Genomic DNA, 19,050 nt, shown 5'->3' on the forward strand with positions numbered 1-19,050 from the left:
TTCGTGATGTTTATTGCGGTTTGCTGGACTCGCGATATTACGTCCGCACTCTGTAGTAGTTGGGCCAGCGGATGTTCTCCCTCCTGCTCGGATGCTGTGTGTTCCTGGCATATGGATACTATCAGCTCCGAGCGTAGGGCGGCTCTTTTGGCTGGACTGCTGTGTTGGTTGTCGGCTTCCGCGAAATCCGCTGCGGAATAGTCGCCGAGTAGCCAGTTGTGCAGTCGCGCAGCTCTCGAGAGCTTACTCCCGCTTGTCTTGAGCTCCAGCTGGTCGAGGTATTCTTCGATTTCCTCGTCTTGGAGCGTCCATACCCAATTTTCTACTTCGGTCTGAGTGCGGTCCATTATTTTCTGTTAGGTTGCTTGCGGTTGATTTTTGCAAAATTACAAGTATGTTATGCGCGTGCGAGTGTTATTTTATAATTGGTGCGCCGAATTGAGAAATAAAAAAAATTTTATTTGCCAACACAGGGCTTGATCAAGGGCGCTTATTGGATTGGTTGCCGAGAGATTCTTTGCTCGTTAATACGCAATATAATGATCCTACCTATCAGGCGTACTAACTGTTTGTTAGCACGGCTGTGTGAGTTAGTATCTAAAATATTGTTACGAGCGTTATACGTAAACACCAATAACCGCAGTACATAATATTAAAAAAAATATGCTAACACAATACAATGTCGAACAAAATTATTCAATTGAAATAATTCCGTTTGAAAATTGCCGGTGTTAGTTTTTCCCCGGGCCAACGGGTATAATATTATTTGCGGCAACTTTCAAAATTCGCTGGTGTTTACGTACTAGAATCTTTCGGTTGCACTCGCACGCGTTCACAGGTTTTGTTTACAAATTTTCGCCGCGGCGGGCCTTCGCAAGCTAGCTAACGTGTTTGTTTATTATTGTGGCCTTCGGTGTCAAGTGTGCATAACAACACTTGACTGCCACCTAAGTCGTTGGTTGACTGGGCGCGAGTTTATTGTTAAGAACCGGTGTTTTGCACTATCAAAAACACCGTAGGTTCTTTAACGTTGGGCGCCATGTAACGGGGTATAACCGTTTAATTAATTAAATCGCGTAATTATATTCGAAAGGACACGCGTATCTATCAATGCTCAATACGAATTCGGGGAGCACGAGAAAGTATGCCTCAGTCAACCTGTAATCATTAATAACCTATTCGGAATTGAGTAGAAGCTATGAGAAATGAGAGAACTAACGAAAACACTTGTTAGTAAGCTAAATCAGATCTTTTATTGTTTCCTCAAAACTCACAAAAGGTCGGCCCGCGCGTTTGTTTACATACACGCTCGTTCATCGGCAACACGCTTTGCCGGTACGCTCGCTGCTCTTTGTCGCTAGAGCCGTTATATACACGCATCGAATGTTAGCATCGAGTTATTATTCATTCATGTAATTCCGAACGCGTAATTAAGCTGGCCAGCTTACCTTACTTATCTGCGACCGGAGAACACTATGACGGGTTGCACAGCACGGAACAGTTAATTGTATTGTTTTTGTTGCCGGTCGCGAACGCGCGCACGTTATGGTTTCGCCCTCGATGGCGAAACCTCATACACACACTCGTTCACTCGTCCTGGCCTCAGGTGATCGGACGTCTGGCTCCTGGATGGCGGTTATCACGGCTGTATCTGCTGTGGTCCTCTCGTCGATCTGATGTACGGTCAGCGAAGGCACGTGGATCAGCGGCGATACGATAGCGAAACGGGCGGACACAACAAAGGTTGATGCTTCACTAGTTCGAATCTTGTCGCGCGCGTTCCGTCTGCTCGCGTGCCGAATTCCTTCGTTACATGTTTTTGTCCCCCCTGGGAGGTGCTGCCCTCACGGACAACAATAAGGTTAAATGATTAGCGCTAACTTGACGATTACCGTCACAATGTATATATTTTTGTTAATTTTTAATAATTGCAGTAAAAAATTAATGACATTGACTCAATTTAAAATAAATCAAATGAGAAAAAGGAATATTTTTATCAACTTTATTTTTCGCTATATAAAGGGAAGGTTTCTTTTATTTATTCATTTTTATTAGATATAAATTGTAAAGGAAATTATCAGGCTAGTATTTTCAATAACCGTAATCTTACATAAAGATTTAAATAAATATTAATACTCATCCAACTATAAACTAATATCAGTCTTTTATTATTACCGAAAATACTTTGCTGATAATTTTTACATAATTTAATACGTTTAGAGTCAAATAAATATTTCTTAATCATAATCTTAATCGTTACATATTAATTATATAATATTCCATAAATAATAATTAACTTTTTTTTGAAAAGTCATAACATTTTTTAAAATTTACTTTTTATCATTAAAAAACATTCTAAGTTAAAAATATGAAACGTTAAGTTTAGTTTTACGACATGGAATTGAAAAATCAGAATCAGAGATGTTTAAAATTATTAAAGAATGAAATTTTAAATGAATTAAATTGAAACAATTGTAATTTGTTAATTGAAAATGCATTGAAATTAAATTTGAAATTGAAATTATATAAATAAATGAAAATACTTTTATATAAAACGATATACTGATTTAAGAAAGATCTTTTCTGACATCCTCTTCAAATTTATGCTTCTTTCGAAACAGCGGCTTGGTCATTATTTTCTTTATCTACATCCATCTTTGAATTATTTTCTTCTTAAAATTTTCATTGTCTACGTCGGCCAGCGGCCTACGTGGAGTTCGAACTGAGTTCCTGTTCGGTCATTACTTTGGCACTTGGAACTTCTGTGATGCAAGTCATATCCATGCAATGAATAGTTATTGGAGGTTCTATTTTGGACAGTTACCATTAGACTTGATAGTTCCTTTTAATTCAATTTTTGTACCCTTTTTAATATTGGATTCAGCAAACTGTGCTATTTGCACATTGATCTTGTGGCGGCCATCTGTAATTGCACCACTTCCCCAGCTGGATGTGCCATTTTGATGGGTAATTAATGAAAATAAAATTTTTAGCCAACCTTGGATGACTGAAAAAAATATAAATACATTAGTATTTAATATTGATAATTTCCAAAAAATATTATAATACCTATTGATCCAGTAAATCCAATTGTATTTAAAACGTCATCCCCAACATTTTTCGGTTCAATAGAAACATTAGATGCTGGATCATGGGTTCCGAGGAATTCAATTATAGTTGAATTCGTAACTATCAATTGATAGGGTATCAGGTCGTCGTCTTTCTTAAAGGTAGTGTTAGCTAATTTTGCAGTCGTTTTTTCTAAATGCACAATCTGAAACAAAAATTTAACGATTATAACTTTTATTTATTAATAGCAATGTCACATTCATAGCATTGAGTATAATTTATTACCCTGTTCGTAGTAAAATCTTTTTCATACTTGTTGATAAGTTCCTTACCCCAAAATAAAACCATAATCTTGCTGGAACCATTGCTTAGGGTTACTTTAAATAACAGATACTTTTTGCTCTTATTTGAACCTAATTCAAGAGGAGCAACGACTGAAGAAACATAACCAACGACTTCTCTAAACAAAATTATTAGATCAAAACATAACATTAGATTAATTGGACAGCAAAATTACCAATAACAACGAAAAAGTACTAACAAATTTGTATCTTTATTAATGATTTCTGCTAAATCTTCATCACTTGTATAGAGAATTTTCTCTTCCTTGTTAATAGCATCATCTTGATTTCGAATCATTTTGAAGTATAAGCTATCTAAATAAAAAAAATGTATTTCTTATTTCTTTCTCTTAGTTAAAAAAAAGTTTCTATAAATGAATTTACATGTCGCACGTGATTTCAGAGGTGATTAGTACTATTACTTTTTTGCACGTGGTTTTTAGAGGTTATGAGTACTTTTACTTTTTTTAAATTAAATTACTTTTTTAACAATTTTTCGATTGAAATTTCGCACGCGGTCTTCGCAACTTCATAATGAATTCTTCTCTTAAAAGAAAATTCGTAAAATAATAAAAAATAACTTACCAAATTTGTTAATTATATGCGAAGCTGTCAATCTTAATGCACATGCACTTCCGACACATCAAAGGAACTCACAAAAAGAAAGCGGAAGTAGGCCACGTTAGGTTTACACTTGACATTGACCTCGATTGCTCATGCGCAGTCGTATCTTGCATCATGGTATTGTCAAATATCAATTAAATGTAAATCATCAATTAATCAAAAATAAATATGAAATCATTTCAATCAAATTAAAATGTTTAAACGCATTAAAATTCAACGCATTAAAATGCTTATGACTATTATTTATTTGAATTATTTATTTGAATCATTTTTTTTAGAGAGGATCAAGAATATTTCAAATAAAAATATCAAAATTCTTATTTCCGCACCATTTTATACCTCAACCAATCACAATGCCGGATGATCGGCGACACATCATTTTTTTAAGAGAGGATGAAAAAATTACACTTTGCAATTTGTCTTTTTCTATAATAAAAGCTTTCTATCAAACCTTATGTTTAATTTAATTTTAGGTTTACTTAACATAGTTAAATTAGGTGCACTATTACTATTTAAGTTAGCATTGAAATTTAAAAAACTGTCATAATTATTATTTCTTAATGATTTATCTGTGATCACGTTTATACAAGTCAATTTTTCTCCAGGATTTAAGATTCATTTCAGCTTTTCTTTCCAGTTCTTTATTTATTTATTTTTTTTTTTAAGATTTTTTCAAAATTATTAGTTTTTTCTTCTTTTCTTTTAATAAATATTCAGCAATGAAAAAACCTTTATCAGACACTAAAATTTAAAGTAAACTTCATGATCTGTAATATTAATTAGTATATTTTGGAAAATGGTAAATAAAACAATACTCAAAGATTTCTGTAATACTATTAAAGAATAGTGAGAAAATAATTAAATTAAATTCTCACCAACTTTTTATTGACTAGACTAGATACTGGACAAATGCTGGAATGCAGTAAAGAGTTCACCAGTGCTCATAGGTTAATAAATTACAACTAAAACTGTTAAATGCGGCTCGTTATTTCTTTCATACTCTGGCAAACAAAGGATTAAACGAAGATCATATAATATTTCTTTTTCTGTATTATGTTGTAACGGGGTAAAACCGTTTAATTATATTATTCGCGCAATTATACTAAAAGGACGCGCGTAATTATTTAGGCTCAATACATAAATCGGAGAGCATGTGGAAACGTGCGTCAGTCAACCGGTAATTGTAAATAACCTATAATAAATTGAGTGGAAGCTATGAGGTGTAAGCGAATCGAAAAACACTTGTTAGTAATACGAACTAAACCTTTTATTATTCCTCAAATGCTACACAAGGTCGGCCCGCGCGTTTGTTTACATCTACGCTCGCTCATCGACAATACGTATTGCCGGGACGCTCGCTGCTCTTTGTTACTAGAGCCGCTACATGCACGCTTCGAATATCGGAAATTAGTTATTAATCATGCACCTGCGATCGCGATATTAAGCTGGCCAGCTTACCTTATTATCGAAGGAAACACGGATAAATCGCACAGAGCGGAACTGTTTTTGAATGTTTGTCGCCGGTCGCGAACGCGCGCACACGGATATGGTTTCGCCCTCGATGGCGAAACCTCCCACACGCTTTCTTGACCTGGCTCCGAACTGGCAGCTGAATGGCACCTTGGCGGCTACAATCACGGATAACTGGCTTTAGCGTGTTGATGTTGACGGCTCGTGAATCAGCGATAGCGATAGCGAAAGCGAGCGGACTCAATGGTAGTCGAAGCTTCACTAGTTCGGTTTCAATCGCGTGCGTTCCGTCTGCTCGCGTGCCGAATTCCTTCGTTACGAATTTCGTCCCCCCGGCAGGTGCTGCCCTCACAGGCAACAATTAAGTCATATTATCAGCGCTAATTTGACGTTTATCGTCACAATGTATTCTTTTTTTATCAGGAATAATAGATGGTTGAATCGCGGTACTCAAACTTGAAAGTGTTTCTCATCCACATTTAATCACTTTTTAACAAATTTCATAATTTTAAATATTTTACCATTTTTAGCGTACCTTATATAATATTTAATAATACAGGATATAACAAGTCTCGAATGTACATCATATACATTAATAAATAGTTTTACTGATTATTATTCATTAATTATAACGTATAAAAATAATAAAATTTGTATTAATAAAAACAAATAGCCATATTTGTTGAAAAAATAATTAATCAAAATAAATTATTAATAAGTTTATTTAAGTAAATTATTAAGAAGAGACGTGCAGAAAAAAGTGCAATTTTTACAACTTGTTAATAGTTTAAACAAATAAATTCGCAATTATTTTTTATTATTATAATAATTAAAGAAAATAAGCTAATAATAGTCTTTGTTTATTCGTATGTGGTCAACAAATTTCCATATTACGAGATGCCTTTTTTTAGCAAAAATCGTTGCATCTTAAAATATAATCAATATTTTCAAATTTTGCAAACAAAAAATATTTTTAGTTTAATAAGAGTTTTCTAGATACAAAAAGACAGATAAGAAGTGCCAACATTTTATGATATCTAGAATATTTGTATTTTTAGTTTTTAAATATATGGGTAATTTTCAATTAGTCCGGTATTTTGTGTGACGCTATATTTTTTGTGCTAATACAATATTTTTGGTTGTTTATCATCCAAGAACTAGATTAAATACATTGTTTACAACATGTAAACACAATGAAAAGTATTAAAGTATACCTTTTTATGACAAAAATACTTATGATACATAAATAAAATAAGAGAATTTGCAGAAAACGACACGTGATTTTCTTATTTTTTTCTCTGTAGAATTTGGTGTGTCTTTTGATAATGTTTAAATGGGTGATGAATTTCAAGTATTTAGTGAGCGTAATAAATATTATACATTAGAAATGTGTAATCTTAATAAGAAAAAAGTTATAAGGTACCAAAGTGACATGACTACTTTTTTGCATTTTTAATATTTGTTACTATTATGCCGCATTGCTACTGGTGCGTAAACAAAACCACATGGATAGTATTCTAGGGTATAAAAGCAACAAATCTATACATGGTGGAATTATATGCTTCCATAATTAGGGAGTAAACATGAAATGTATATTTAAGAAGCAAAAAGGCATCTTTTTTTTATTAGCAAATCATCTGTCTTTAAAAATTTTGACTAAATACATTTGAGCTCCATTATTTATAACACTATTAACATAAAATTCATTTGCCATTTTACTTATCAAAATTTTAAAAATTACAGAGTAAAAAAAAATATGAAAAATTCAAGAAAATGTTTGTATTTAGTACGCATGCAATTTCTGTTTAAATACACTTTGAATGAAAAAATCGATAAAGTCTGACATTAATAACTTGTCGAACACATTTTCGAATGCAGTGTTAATTGCAGCATTCAATGTCAGTGAACTCAAAGTGACGTCGAATTCATTGTATGGTCTTTTGAATATACATTAATGTCGATCGAATACTTCGAGCCCTTACAACCGTTACCGTATATTATGATGAAATTCATTAAAAATCCACTAAAAAATCAGGGCACAAATTTGTTATTTAAAATAACTTGAACATTTATTTCTTTTCAAAGTTGATCATTTGTACTTAGTTGATTAGAATTATGGTTTTATTTTTAATTATTGTTATTTTAATTATTGTTTATGTTTAATTATTGTAAATGGAAAATAAAGTCACAGCTAATTTTTCGAATTGCTCCATACAGAATAAAAAAAATTTGTTTGAAAATGCTAGATTGAAAAAAACATTTTCGATTTTCGGTACTTAGAAAGTGCATATTTTGGCGGATTTCGTCGCATAACCTTCACGTGGAATAAAATTTTTTTAAATTTGACTTCACTGGTTTTTTATTTATTTATTCATGTCATTACTGACTTATTCTTTGAAAATAAGTTAAAAATCACGAAAAAATTAAAAAACATTTAAAAAACGTTCATAATGTTTAGTGCGTTGCTTTAAAACATTTAGGCCAATCAATGAAGATTTTTTCGTGACATTAATACTATCAGCAAACTAACTATGCAAAGTTGTTTAATACTATGCGTAGATGAAAACGTATATGTTTCCAACTCGCAACTTTCATTTAATAACTTTTTAGAACCGTTTGAAATTTGCAAAAACATGTTTTTCGCGTATAAAAACAAAACTATTGAAGTTAGGTATGTACCTCAATGGAATAAGTTATAGATAATAGAATTATCTATAAAATGAGCTATCGCTCATCTCAATCGAGTAATTAATAATTAATATAATTACAAAAAACATCAAAATTGATCAAAAAAGGTAACATTTCCAAATTCATATCTCCACATAGAGTGATGTTGAAAGAATTAGCTTATGATATTTTGTAGATTGCATTGTCTTCTTCATGTATGCTAAATCTGAGATATATATAATTATTACTTTCGGCACTACAGTAATGACAATTAAACCTTTTTTTTTTAGTACATCTTGCATAATGCCCTGTGGCTCAGCCGTTAGAGTTATACATTATTTGAAAAAAGTGTTTTAAATTTCAATAATCAAACTACAACTTTGTCATTTGAACTTTTGCTCTAAAATCAGTTTAAAAGGGTGAAATTTGTCGTTGAATATCGGGCAAAATGCGCCCGAGCGTTAAAGAAAGCGAGTGGTGGGAGATACAGATCCCGCGGAGGGGAAGTATATATAGTAATAGAAAAGCCAGGCGCTCGGCGTTTGACTTTAATATTACTTATTTTGATGTATATATAATTACGCTATTTTACTGAAATTTAATTAACAGTTTGAGTTACGTTTTAGGGACACTTATAATGTGATTTATGCCAAACGCCGAGCGCCTGGCTTTTCTATTACTATATATACTTCCCCTCCGCGGGATCTGTATCTCCCACCACTCGCTTTCTTTAACGCTCGGGCGCATTTTGCCCGATATTCAACGACAAATTTCACCCTTTTAAACTGATTTTAGAGCAAAAGTTCAAATGACAAAGTTGTAGTTTGATTATTGAAATTTAAAAAACTTTTTTCAAATAATGTATAACTCTAACGGCTGAGCCACAGGGCATTATGCAAGATGTACTAAAAAAAAGGTTTAATTGTCATTACTGTAGTGCCGAAAGTAATAATTATATATAGCTCAGATTTAGCATACATGAAGAAGACAATGCAATCTACAAAATATCATAAGCTAATTCTTTCAACATCACTCTATGTGGAGATATGAATTTGGAAATGTTACCTTTTTTGATCAATTTTGATGTTTTTTGTAATTATATTAATTATTAATTACTCGATTGAGATGAGCGATAGCTCATTTTATAGATAATTCTATTATCTATAACTTATTCCATTGAGGTACATACCTAACTTCAATAGTTTTGTTTTTATACGCGAAAAACATGTTTTTGCAAATTTCAAACGACTGTAAAAAGTTATTAAATGAAAGTTGCGAGTTGGAAACATATACGTTTTCATCTACACATAGTATTAAGCAACTTTGCATAGTCGGTTTGCTGATAGTATTAATGTCACAAATTACCTCATTTTTGGCTTCATTGATTGGCCTCATTGCACCAGGTTGGATTTTATACTCTAACAGCTGAAGGAACATATATTAAAAATCTTAAACATATGCTCAAAATATCAAAAAAAAATTTTTTTTATAATGAAATCCGAAATTTGTGAAAATTGCCTATATCACGAAAATTAACAAAACTGTTTAAGTACCTAAATACGTCTATCGAATATCGATAGGTCTTTTTAATGCTTACAACTTGTCCATTGAAAGTTATCAAATTGGAACAATAATTTTTTAAATATTATCGAAAAACCAATTTGTGCGACTTTGTTTCTTTTTTTTCGCGAGGTTGCATGAAACTGAACCTCATATTATTTTTTTGTCTACTATACGAGTACAAATCTATTTTCTGTTTTGGGATAATATCTGCAAATAAAAAAGTTAGGAAAACTTAGTTCTTTAATAAATAATGCACCGTTGCGCCGAGTACTTGTTGATATATGATATTTTTTATACAATAACTTCTAAATCGCACCTTTACTAATATGGTATAGTTAATTTTTTCGTACTAATAAAAGAAAATTTTTTTACGGTTTAAAACTTTTTAAAAATAACATTTTTAATATATTTTATCATGTTTTTTTAAGTTCATATTTCTTAAATAGCGGTTTCACTATTGTATTGAGGATATATATGTTGCCGCGATTTTAGGAACGTTTAAGCTAATATTAGTTACTAACTGTAAAATGTATACTATTGTGTAGATGCTATTTTGTTGAACCCTAATATTAATAATTTTCGCACTATTGTCTATCTTAGAATAATCATTTTTGAACGACTTTTTTTATAGCTGTCTTCATTAACTTATTTTTTTTTGTTCTATTTAGGACGAAAATTACATCCAACGAGATCACTACTACGGCATCTTCAACCTCAAAACTTTCTGGAAAAGCATCAGAAGCTTCAGACTTGTCAGCCTCTTCGACGCATATGCAAAGAAAAAGTAAACAACAAACATCTATAGATCAGAGAGCCCCTTTCAGATTATAGTTTATATTTAATTTCTACTGATCATAAATGTATGAAAGAAACTATTGCAAAATCATTTACTGATTGTTATAATAGCATGTAATATACTTAGCTTTTCTCATATAATATATATATATATATATATATATATATATAATGTTGCGAGCTACTCTAAACTACCAGAAAAAAGTTGCTCTATATACTGTTGCGATAAAATAGATTTAATTTTTTTTAAACAAAATGTTATTAGAGAAAACATATTAAAATTTTTATAGAAATTATAAATCATTCTTAATTACTTTATCTGAACCTATAAAATCGCAAAGAGATATATTTTCATGGAATATAATACATCCTTACGATTTTCATATTTTCACTGAACAAAAATTCTATGTATTATTCACGTAACAATATGTCTATAAAATATTAGTTTTTTACCAATCAATAATACTATTACAAAAAGTGATTATTAAATTATTAGACATTGAAGCTAGTTAAGTGATTATAAAGTATAGGGAAAAGGAATAGCAATTTTCTTGAAATAGTACGATATGACACAAATGCGGAAAAGTAGATCCATCCTTGTTTTGTTCGAGCATAAACACCACACGAGAGAAGAATTTCTTTCCTAAACTTGTATCATAATGTACTATTTTTATTTATGTAGATGAATTAATATTTATTTTGATCTATATCGACTATAAAAATTGTAAAAATTTATCAAGTATAATTATTTTAATTACTAAATATATAATTTTATGCTAAACATCATTTTTTATTGTATAACTATTTTTAACGTATATTACATTATTTATAATTTTATTATTTATCATATTTAAAAAATTATATAATTTTTTATATTTAACAAATTCTTTTAATAATTTTATCGTTTCAAATTTTAATTCAATTTTCACTATCGCATTTATTATTATATATCAATATTATTTTTAATTTTTAAAATAAAAAGTTTACTTCTATCAACTTATGCAAATATTATATCTTCACCTAAAGCAGCAATTATTTTGTGAAACAATCACAAATTTTCATACGGTTATACCATATTTATGTTTTCCTTTATTGTTTCTGAGAATGAAATAATCATTTCAACATAATTGTTCACGAATCAAGTGTACAAATTTGAACATCCTACCGTAGCAGCATGCTCAGCGACTCCCACTCGCTCCCGCCAAGGCGCTCACACGAGTGTGGGACTCCCGAAAGCGAGAGTCTAATCAAGCATACGGTTGCACAAAAAAAAGAGAATGGTCCGTCACGTAACACCCCTCCTCCCTTAGAATCGTTACCGTCCTCGGTAACGTTTAAGAAGGGTCCAATTAGGATAGTACAGGAAGAGAATAGAAAATAATAATATACTTAATAATAATAAATAATAATAAAAATAAATAATAATATATATGGTCCTCTTTGTTTATGTATACAAACAAAAAAAAATAACAAAGAGACAAAAGTTTATAGTCTTGGACTTGCTCTTCATCTGCGCAACGAAAGTTGGCGGGTATCTTGTCCAGCTGTTAAATCTAACCCCTCGAAGTCTTGTAGATAGGAAGTTTGATCTTGTAGTAGTAAATCCTGGTCCTTAGATTTGGTTGAGGGATTTTGTAAAAATAATATCAACTTCTTTATGTTATCAAAAGAGGACCCGTTGTAATCATAGGTCCCTAGATTACATTCTTTTAAATGCTGTTCCCAATCGCAGAAATATACAGCTCTTCCGCAGAACCAATGAGTTCTTAGTACTTTTCTATTTTAATATTGACAAATGATTTTGTGTGCCTCCAATTCGGTTTTAGTTACATAGTGTTTGCAAGTACTGTGATAAGTATATGGGTTATTCTTGGCTATTTCGATTGACTTATAACCCTTAGGTTACAGATTGTTTTTTAATTTGGCACAATTATTATACATATGAAAGTAAGATTTTTCCCAAATTTTGATATCGATACGTTAATTATATCAAAAGTTATTAACAATTAAAGAAAAATGATAAAAAATTTTTAAACGGCTATATTTTAAAAACTAATAAAGATATCGAAGTCGAATTTTTTTTATAATACTTATAATGCCGTAAAATTTCGAAATAATTACAACAATAAACAATAAAACATTTTTCTTCGAAAGTTATTAACTTTTTGTTTAAACAAATGCTAATATCTCAAAAAGTATATATTTTTTTTTAATTCTTGCTCCTACGTATTCCTGAGGATTTTTGCTATCGAAATCAATCATAAAATTCAAGGGCTCGACATATCCAAACCGTGCGAAGTCATCACGGACCCGCTGCTCTGACTATGGTTTTCGTTGTTCGTCATGATTCGGTATGAGGAAGTATAAGCGTCGGTCGGCATCATCTTTTCTTGTGTGGGCCGATGTAGTTGGTTGTGGTGTCAATTTTACAGGGTCTATTTTCTCCTCCTCTTCGTCCTCCGTAGAAGGGTCGTCTATACTACGAGGAGACCAATCTCCTACGGTGTACGGGAAGAATTTCAGGACCACAGCAAGGTAATCATCTTCTTGAAGAAATTCTATTATAAATTCTCCTTACTATGGGGAAAGTGAAGATAATATTGTTGTAGTAGACCGTTTGGTCCCCACAGTACCAAATGATTTAATTATCGCAGCCTCTTATCGAGGATCATCATATCTGACTTGCAGTGCGGTAGAATAATTATTTACTGGTCCAACAGCTCGGAGGCGAATACCGTTAATTTCTTCCATCCTAAGGTAAAATATGGTCCAGTTAGTGGCATGGTCGAGAGAAAGAAAGATACATAGATTTAAGGCTAGACATAGACAAAAGTGAAAAAATAGGTCAAAGATTAATGAGTTTTGGGTCCGCTAAGTAAAATAATAATAAATACGATTCAAGAGGTTCAATAATTTTTATCCTATAACTTATAAATTATACGGCTGATTCTAAATATCTTCTATCTTCAGGGTCGATTCCTGTTGTCATATCTTTTTCTGTTAAGTTAATTCGTCGTGTTTTTCGTAAAGTTACCCGTGGACTAGGAATAGGGTCCAGTAATTTAATTTCCGTGAGCGTAACAAGGTCTGTAGAAGGTCCATCTTTGTCTATTTTTATGCCAGGTCGGTTTGTTTTGGTCGAATTCATATTATTTACTTTTCTCACTTATGATTTAGGGTATTGTCTTTTCATTTTTCCTTTCCTGAGTTTATTCTGGTGCTGCCACCTGCAGGTAGTATCATGAACTTCGTAGATTGATGCATCTATCCGCAAAGCCAGTGGTGTCTTGTTTCATTACTTTTGTCCCATCTTCTTTTCCGTATCTCAGCATATCTAGTGCCGTCAATAGGATCGCATTCCTTTAAGGATGTTGCTGCATCAGCAGCTTTGTAATACTGGGCATATCCTATAGCAAGGGTTCCTTTGTTATCTCGCACCACTTTATGATACAATAAGGGTCCGAATTGTACGAAGTGTTGGAAAAAAGATAATTCTCTATAATTTTCTTCGATTGTCCAGGAAAGTCGACAAAATAATCGGGTTTTCTCCGTGGGTCTTGAATTGTTTGTTCGTAACGGTTTTGGTTTTTCAATACGGGTATGGTTTATCGTATTTATGTTCCAATTTTTTATCTTTCTTGCTTCAATTGCATATATAATCTTAGTAAATTTACAGAGAATAATTCTTGTACTATTATTCGTGAGATTTTGTAATAAATGGAATTCCTGTATGGGTCTGATATTTTCTAATAGTGTCAAAAGTTCACTCAGCGACTTATGTTTTAAATATCATATCTTGATGCACGTCGGATTTATAATCCAATGCTCGGATACGACACTGATGATGATATTGAATACTGAAACAAATGATCAATAAATTATTGATTAATTTTCATATAGACTCCGCTGTCTGGATTTGTAAACCCGAAGAACTTTCAGATCTTATCAATGGATTAGGTATAGTCGCGGAGGGTTTCGGTTTCTTTGAAGGTTGAATATGAAGGATTTGTTTCTTAGATTGTTCTTTGGACATCCGGGTAGGCGTTTGCTTATTCGTGGTCAGTCCGAAGCTATGAAAAATTGATCTGTGTCGGGGATCCGGTGAATCGTGTTGAGACGACTTTGGTGTAGGCATGTGAGATGATTCGTGTGTTATGGTATTAGTTAACGCTTTTGTGCGTACGATGCAGCATTTATAAATTATACTGATAATTATTATGATTAGGATATTAATATTGAATCTTCCATAAATTAGTGCGATGTTGTCATTTTTTATGATATCTTATCATTTCTATCTTTTCCATAATATCGCTTAATGTCTTTTCTTGGCTGGTCCAGGTTTCAGTTTGTGCAGTCCATTCTTCTAATTTAATATCTGTTTCAGATAAATAGGTTAGCGTCGGGTAAAGATGTGTTTGGTTGAGGGTCTTGGTTTATATAGGTAAATATACGTATTGTCTTTGTTCGTTTCCGTAAACAAAGTTGCATTCTTGGCATATCCGATGCACCCCGGGGCAATTCTTAGTATTCCTACCCCTTGTATTTGGGTTTTTTGGTCCATTTGATTTGGGCAAACAATTTGAACAATTTACATTTTCTATTTAAATTAGCGTCTAAGACAGGTCCTCCTACCGGACATATAAAAGTATAGTGTGTTCGCACATAACTTTGTAATGAGTGGTCCACCTGTATATATTGTTTTTGATCACAACTTAATGCCAAGTACGGATATCTATGTCTAATATATGCGGATTTTTCAGTTAAACTTGGTAATTGTGGTATCAATATTGAGTGCAGACGGTATAGGTTATAGTAATTTCTCTCAACTAGAGGTAAATGAATGACAATGTATGTCTTCCCTTCTCGCTGGATTGCATCAATGCTGGAAATTTTATATATTTCCTCGATTCTGAGGTGTTCAGTCGGAATTGGGAAATCAAGGTCCGTTACCATGAATTTGATATCATTTGCTATCTGGTGCAACATGTTAGAGTCTATAAGGTCCAGATGTACTTTACCCCTTTTTAACGCATGAATAATTTCAAGAAGTTTTTCCGAATTTTTGATATAATGGTCTAGTTTTGCCTCCAACATTCTTCCAAATGATTGTACTGAAATCATGTATTCCAGTCAAGCATTCATTTTCTAATTTCTTGAATTTTTGTCGCATCTGGAGGTTTAAATTGTGAATTCTGTCCCCGTGAACGTCCATCATTTTATAAAGTTTATCCATTCCTGTGGTGATTATATGGGTCCTGTCATTGAAAAGTTTAATGATATCCTTTTGGTCTGCATATAATTGATTTATATTGGCTTCTATTTTATCAGTCTCGTCAATAGTTACTAATCCAAATAAACTATTACTCAGCCTTTCTATACCTCTAAAAGATACCAGTCTTTTTGGCTTGATATTTTTAGGTCCTTGGTCATCGGCTGGTTGAATATGTCCATGTTCTCAATAGGTCCTTTAATCTTCGTTTGTATTTGTTCAAGAGCGATTGTCTTCAGGTCAATATGATCCTTTCTGATTATATTACTGCAAGTTTCCTTATTGAGATGCCCAGTACAATTTTGTAGTAGTGACCATAGGTCAATTATAGCCGTGGTCTTCGCCAGGAACAAATTGAAGTCGATGGATATGTAACGTTCCAGTCTGTCCTCTTTATTCTCATTTGATCTATTCTTTCGTAGTATATTCCTGGATTGCTGTCTAGCTTTTCTATAGAATAAGCTTGGTGGTCCATAATAGACCGGGCGAATACGGAGCAAAAGGAAAGTAAGATCAGATACATATTAAATGAAAAGAAGTATATTAAAAGAAATAGTACCTGAAAGAACAGAACAAAGTAAATGTAGAATAGATAAGATAAGTGAATAATTGAATTTATACAGTTACGCCTGAAGGTTAAGTTTATCCATATGTTTGCATATTGTTTTTACATTGGGTAATTCTAACAAAACGTTTTTATGATTTAAAATTTCGATAATTTTTAGGAGTTTTTTATAATAACTATCGGCTTTTCTTACCCGAGGTTCGTTCAATACCCAGGCGTAATCGCCAACTTTCCCTTTAAAGGGTCTAGTGTGTTTGTCGTATTGATCTTTAGATTTTTCCTTTTTACGAATTTGATTCTCACCCGCCGCTATCTTTAGTTCTATCAAGCGTAAGACTAGATCGCGTAGGTATTGGTTATAAGTCCCTAATTTTTCCTCCCTAGGGAAAAATTACTACATAAACTAGTTCAAAGAGAGTGTAACCAGTTCCATTATGTATACTCGTATTATATGTAAAAACGGCAAAGGGGGTTAACCGGTCTCAGTCATCCATTCGCTCCGAATATATTCGTAAGAAATCGATTAAGGGTGCATGGTTTCTCTCGAGGGAGCCATATTAGTCTGAGGTCTATATCCGGAAGTCGTTAAATGATGAATTTGGACAAGTGTAATAGTTATTCTACAATCTCTGAAAGAAAGCTCGTCCCGCGATTTAACAATATCGCTCTTGGGGCACCGAATTGGCATATAGAGGTCTAGCTAATGCATTTTCCTACAGTGTCTATTGATACCTTGTCGAAAGCCTCAATTGGTGTGTCCGTAATCAGCATCGGTTTCTTAGTCTTGTGACGATCAATTTTCTTCTTAAGACAACTCGGTCATTTCCGTACATAATTTAATATATCTTTTCGTAGTCCTGACCAATAATATCGCACTCGGATTTTCTGATATGTCTGATTAACACCCTTATGGCCACCCACTAGGCTATCGTGTAGTGTTTTAATTATTTCTGTCCGCTGGTTTGGTGGTAGAAGAATCATTTTCCCATAACAAACGATTACAGTAAATTTCTTGCATAAGAGATAAGGTCTAAACTGATTCATCGCATATAAAACTGCAACACACTCCTTTTCCGTGGTAGTATAGTTTCTTTCTACTTTATTCAATAACCTTGAAAGATACGCTACAGGCCTTTCATGGTCATCCATTTCCTGTGATGAAACCGCTCCTATTCCATAGTTCGAAGCATCTGTGATTAAGGTAAAGGTCTTCTCAAAATCAAGAAAAGCTATATGCTTGGTCCTTTTTCGTTAAATCACTGAGAGGCTTGGCTATCTTCGAGTAGTCTTGAATAAAGCGTGGTAATATCCGGGAAGTCCAAGAAAAGACCTAACACTTTTTACTCCATTGGGCGTTGGAAATTTCTTTACGGCTTCAACCAATTTAAGATCTGGCTCAACTCCTTCAGCACTGACAACGTGTCTCAAGAATTTTACTTCTCGACATAGGAAATTTACCTTGTCCGGTTGTAAAACTAATTCTGCATTGGAAAGTCTTTCAAATAATTTCCCTACTTTAACTTCATGATCGTGTAAATTCTTAGCGTAAACTATCACGTCGTCCAAGTACACTAACATTTTTACATTCAATAGTCCTTGCAACAACGCATTCATCATTCGTTGAAAGGTCGCTGGCGCATTCATTAGTCCTTCTGGCATTCTGATATAATGAAAATGTCCATCAAAGGTCGAAAATGCCGCCTTGTCCCTGTCCTCAACCTTTAAGGGGATTTGTTGAAATCCACTGATGAAGTGAAACGTTGAAAAGTACATTGAACCTCCCAACTGATCTAGAATATCAGCAATATTAGGTAAAGGGTAGGCGTCACCAATGATTTTTTTAATTAATTCTCTTAAGTCGATAGCCATCCTCCACCTTGGTGTACCATCACTCGCCGAGCTTTTAGGAATAATCCAGAGCGGCGAGTTATAAGGTAAATTAGATTCTTCGATTATTCCTTCCCTTAAACGTTTCTTAATTTAGTTCGATATAAATTTCCGGTATACAGGTGGATGCCTATATTGTTTAGTATTAACTGGTACTCTATTGTACTCTAAGTGTATTTTATGTTCTATTAAGTTAGTACACGGTAAAGGTTCCCCAGGAAGTAGAAACACATTTGGATATTTCTCCAATAAACGTTTAACACTCTTCAGTTTATGCGAGCTAAGGTGTCCTGTTCTAATCAATTGCAACAACTGATCGCATCGTTTCTTGAATTGATCCATAGTCTATGGTCCCTGAAGGCTACCTTTCTGGTCTGAATTTGTGTCACTAGAGAATTCCGATTTATAATATTCAAATGGAATAATTTCCTTCCGGTCTACTTCTATTATTACTTCTCTCTCATCATGGATATTGATAGCCATAATCTTACAAGTCTCATGATCATTAATGACTATGCCTTCCCCAAGAAACACTTTATCGTCGGCCACGTTTATTCTAGGTTGATACCCCTCTGTGAGCGTACTCTTCAGCAGGTTAATCTGTATAACTTGATGAATCCTTGGCGCTAATATATATCGTACTGTACCGACCGGCAGTCCCTCTTTGCTATTTATAATCTTATTATTTGCATTTTCTTTATAAACCAGTTGTTCTATTCCTCGATCTAGGTCCGCTGCAGTTTCAATATCCGATACCCCATCCTCACGAGCTTTAATACTCATAGTTTGTATCAGATCAT

The 19,050-nt window shown here is 32.9% G+C and overlaps 1 protein-coding gene across 3 annotated transcripts in view; it reads left to right on the forward strand.

Annotated features, from left to right (window-relative positions):
* Positions 1–11,256, forward strand: part of LOC131666766 (dystonin) — a 540,494-nt gene extending 529,238 nt beyond the window's left edge. For all 3 annotated transcript variants that reach the window (XM_058939663.1, XM_058939671.1, XM_058939680.1), the window contains one exon: positions 10,403–11,256. In XM_058939663.1, the coding sequence (XP_058795646.1) occupies positions 10,403–10,565 (163 nt within the window). In that variant the 3' untranslated portion in view covers positions 10,566–11,256. The remainder of the gene's footprint in view (positions 1–10,402) is intronic.
* The last annotated feature ends 7,794 nt before the right edge of the window (positions 11,257–19,050 follow it).

This window comes from Phymastichus coffea, unplaced genomic scaffold, assembly GCF_024137745.1.
Source record: "Phymastichus coffea isolate CEN01 unplaced genomic scaffold, Cenicafe_Pcof_1.1 PCOF00004, whole genome shotgun sequence".
NCBI lineage: Eukaryota > Metazoa > Arthropoda > Insecta > Hymenoptera > Eulophidae > Phymastichus > Phymastichus coffea.